Below are 4,191 nucleotides of genomic sequence, written 5' to 3' on the forward strand. Positions count from 1 at the left end.
AGTACCGTAATGAAATATTGGAGGTATATTAAATGCTTTCAAATAAATTATTATAAATGCTGTAACTTTCATTATTATTCGTATTTCATAGACAAAATATAAGAGCTTATAATTTGGACAATGACTTCTAAATAGGTTTACATGCAAAGTAAGTAAACAAAACTTGATCAAGAGGAGTTAGAATAGAGGATATTACCTCATATTTCTAAGAATTTTATGAACTAAATTGCAAAGTTAAAATTATTTTTTTGAGGTATATAAGTGAGTTTGAAAATTAAAGTTAAAATCATTTTTATATAAAAAAAATTATTGATATTTTTTTTCTTTTGCTTTTTCCCAAAACTAATCGTTTTTTCACGAATAAAATGATTTTTAAATCGGATGCTTTGTTCTCTAAAAAACTGTCATATTTTACACTTTTTGTTCTGTATCAATTAAACGGCCAAAAACTAATCACCTTTTCGTCTCATCATTACAAATTGAATCATTTAAATCGGGTACCTTGTTTTCTCAAAAAATTAATTACTATTTTTTGCACTCTTTGCTTCATTTCTGAGAAACAGCTGAACCTGTCTTTGCCAAACACTAATCACCTTTTCTTCTTGTCGTTACAAATTGAATTTTCTTTGAATCATTCATATCGAGCGGACTATTGTCTCAAGAACTCAATTTCCATTTTTTTCTCTATTTGCTCCGTATCTCCAAAACCGTTGAACCTATCTTTGCCACAAACTAATCATCACTTTTTACATCATAACAAATTGAATGTTTTTTTAACCATTCAAATCGGATGCTTCATTCTCTCAAAAACTCAATTTCTATTTTCTCCACCGTATCTCCGAAACGGCTGAGCCTGTCTTTACAAAAAACTAATTATTAGACATCGAATGTTTTTTTAATTATTCAAATTGGTTGATTCGTGCGCCCGAAATCGTTGACAAAAAATTGTATCCATACATACATACACACACACATTCAGTTTTTCTACGGTATGCCAAAATGTTCAAAATCCTTCGAAACATTAAAGTATGCAATCATTTTCATTTTCGATTTTTTGATGATTATAATTACTTCAAAATAAAATAAGTGATTTTTTTTGGCCTGAAGGTAATTTGCATAAACTTTGGGATATTTAGTTTAGGTGTGTGACAAAAGCTTAGAACAAAAAAAAAGATATAATACTTTTTGCATGGATCATTATTTTTAATATCTCCGGCATCAAAGTGTTAATTCAATATATTTTTTTGGTTGCACCTCTGGCAAATCTTCGTATCTTATCTCCGCAATAAGTTTAGTAGAAACCGTTCTTGCAAGATGATACAAAATTCATAATATATACTGCCTGGCTAACTAATTTTATTTCAGTATTCGAGTAAATTTCGTATTGACCAGTATCAATATCAATGAACAAATCTTAATGAATTGTTAAGTGTTTTAACAGGTAAATATAAAAATAAGTGAAATAAAATTATGGTAGATATAGATGTAGTCTACTACTTGCAGTAACAAAATAAATATTGTGTTTTCATAAAGTATTATAATCTTCTGAATACTTTCGAAACAATTTTTGAATAAGATAGCATATATGTATTTTCCATATATTTTAAGACTATCAGATTTATTTTTATTAATATTTGCTCCTCTTTCATTATGAAAGATCAGCAAATTTTTTGGTAGTACATAGAATGTACTAACGGAATGTCAATCCACTGACCGGTTATGTTACTATCAGATTTATAATCAAGTTTTTTCTTACTAGAATTAATATATTTTGTGTCATTGTTTTGTAATAAAAAAATCCGCATTAACAAAACAAAATAAAAATTTAAATTTACGAATGTTCTGATTTCGATTTGTTGTTATTTCATATTTGTATGAATTTATTTTAAATTATACTGAGTTTGTAATCATGTTTAGAATTATCTAACAATTTATAAACAATTCACTAAAAATTTATTTACTAAATATTCATTTTTCTTAACACAAAATTTCTAAAGTGTTGACCTAACTTTATCATATAGCAATTGTGAATTGAAAATACTATTTAGAAGTTTTTAGAATCACGCAAACAATTTCAAGTGTTTTCCATTCATTACCTAGTTAAAGTTGAGTAATATAAAAAGTTAATTACAAACTTGTGTGCATTTTCAGATATAAAATGTTTTTTCGGGCATGCATATTTTTGCTTTTGATAGCAGTAATATCCATTAATGGCGATCAAGGATGTGATAAAAATCAGGTATACAGAGCTTTGAGAGATCTGAGAGACAAACTTCAAATTACAAAAGCTAGCAATCGGTCCGAAGCTTTCAATTTATATAAATCTATGCTGAGTTATGAAGATGGCGTAGAATTAATAGAAAACCAAATAGCACTTTGCCCAGAGAACATCCAAAATCAATTAAAAGCTATATACCAACTTGCTTTTGGTATTGCTACTGTAGATGCAGAACGAATCCAAAATACAATGAAAGTTATAGATGATGATCATTTATTAGAAGAATTTGTAGGATTGCATTATGCCGTCGATTCTTTCACGGTTGTCACATTTCTAACTACTGCTCCATTTGACGAAAGTTTACGTGTATCAAAAACGCTTAACAACCTTTTGAGAAAGACCGATTTAAATAATACTGAGATTGACACAAAACTAGAAGTGATCAGTCATCTCAATCAGGAACTGAAAAATGTTAAAGAACCAGCAAGATTAGAAAGTCTTAAAAAATTGTTAAGACAATTGATAAAAACCGATATCATTTTGCAACACGATAATATTGAGCACTTAATCAAAATCGACGAAGAGCTAACCAAAGATGTTATTCAGGAGCTTATTGGAATCCACACAGCCTACAATATTGAAAATCAAGAACAACTAGCATTGTTTCCTTTACTTCTGGAATTAAAATGCTCTTCAAACTTCGATATTTGGATCGATAATTTAAATGCTCTATACGGAAGTTTGAAATCACACGACAAAATATATACCATCCAAACTCTATTCTTATTGAAAGAAGTCAATGCATTGTTAAAACTTTTCCCTGAAAATAAAATTTTATTAGATATACAAGCACAAATCCCTATTTCCATGAATTTTCTACTAGCTTCGAATGTTTGTGTTAAATCAAAGGATGTGAACAAACCCATAGACATGTATTTAATGAATGTAGATACAGGTAAGCTAGGTATGATAAAATTTGAACCAAATCCTGATGGTCCCCATATGTTAGTTGTTGGTCCAGCTGGAGGATACAATTTTACCATAGTATTGAGCACTAAAGAAGGAATGGATGATGCTCTTAAATCTTTTAGAGTAGAGAAAACAATTGGTACATTAGGTTTATTAACCATACCCGAATTTTGCGAAAAAAATGATGATATTGTCCTTCAAGGATGTGTACCTTTAGAGAAACTTTTAGCAAGTGGTCTTGCAAAACCCCAACATTTAGGAGTTATTAAGCAATTAGCCCGGAACTTCGACAGGATATTGAAAGACACAATTGACGAAAGTTGTGGCGATAATACTGTAACTGCTTCAGCTGCTTAGAAATATCGACGTTGAGCACTAATAATAAAACATTAGGAAAACAAATATTTCAAAATGCATCTTAAAATTATGATCAGTGATTTAATTGTAATAAATTTTTAAACTTAGTAACTGAACTCTTTTATTGCAGCAATTCGAAAATAAATACAAACATCAGACATGAATGTATTTGTTAACAATTTATTTATTTTAATTGTTGCTAAATCAAGGCGAGTAAAAATTATAAAAATATAAATATAAATTAACTATGTCAAAATAATTATATCAAAAAAACCCTAGCGATAAAATATATTAATAAAATTTTTGTTACATCATTTGGAAAACGTTTACTAAGAGAAAGGTATTTTACAAATTTAAAAAATTATAAACTCTAGTATGGCTATTATATAATAATAATTCGCTATCATATACAAATATATTTATGAGGTATAAAAAAATCGGAAATTAATCTATGTTTTCTACGATAAAAGAAAATATTGAAATATAAATATTTAGATTTCTGTTTTACTAAATTGGAACACTCGGTATAGATTTTTACAAAGCAAATCAATATCTAAATAAATATGTGAGGATCAATATCAATAATAACTAGCGTTGTCATTAGAACCTAAAAACTTATTATCTTGATTTATAAAAAATATTAGATC

The 4,191-nt window shown here is 27.9% G+C and overlaps 1 protein-coding gene across 1 annotated transcript; it reads left to right on the forward strand.

Annotated features, from left to right (window-relative positions):
- The first annotated feature begins 1,306 nt into the window (after window positions 1–1,306).
- On the forward strand, window positions 1,307–3,697 carry LOC113385054. The gene is made up of 2 exons (XM_026622856.1): window positions 1,307–1,441; window positions 2,152–3,697. The coding sequence occupies exon 2, from the start codon at window positions 2,159–2,161 to the stop codon at window positions 3,542–3,544; it is 1,386 nt and encodes a 461-aa protein (XP_026478641.1). The 5' UTR covers window positions 1,307–1,441; window positions 2,152–2,158; the 3' UTR covers window positions 3,545–3,697.
- The last annotated feature ends 494 nt before the right edge of the window (window positions 3,698–4,191 follow it).

This window comes from Ctenocephalides felis, unplaced genomic scaffold (genome assembly GCF_003426905.1).
Source record: "Ctenocephalides felis isolate EL2017-DRISC unplaced genomic scaffold, ASM342690v1 CF-g0.4_SCAFFOLD_03571, whole genome shotgun sequence".
NCBI lineage: Eukaryota > Metazoa > Arthropoda > Insecta > Siphonaptera > Pulicidae > Ctenocephalides > Ctenocephalides felis.

What these genes read in the sequence shown, in the direction of transcription:
- LOC113385054 (XM_026622856.1), top strand. Translation starts at nt 2,159, where the DNA reads ATGTTTTTTCGGGCATGCATATTTTTGCTTTTGATAGCAGTAATATCC.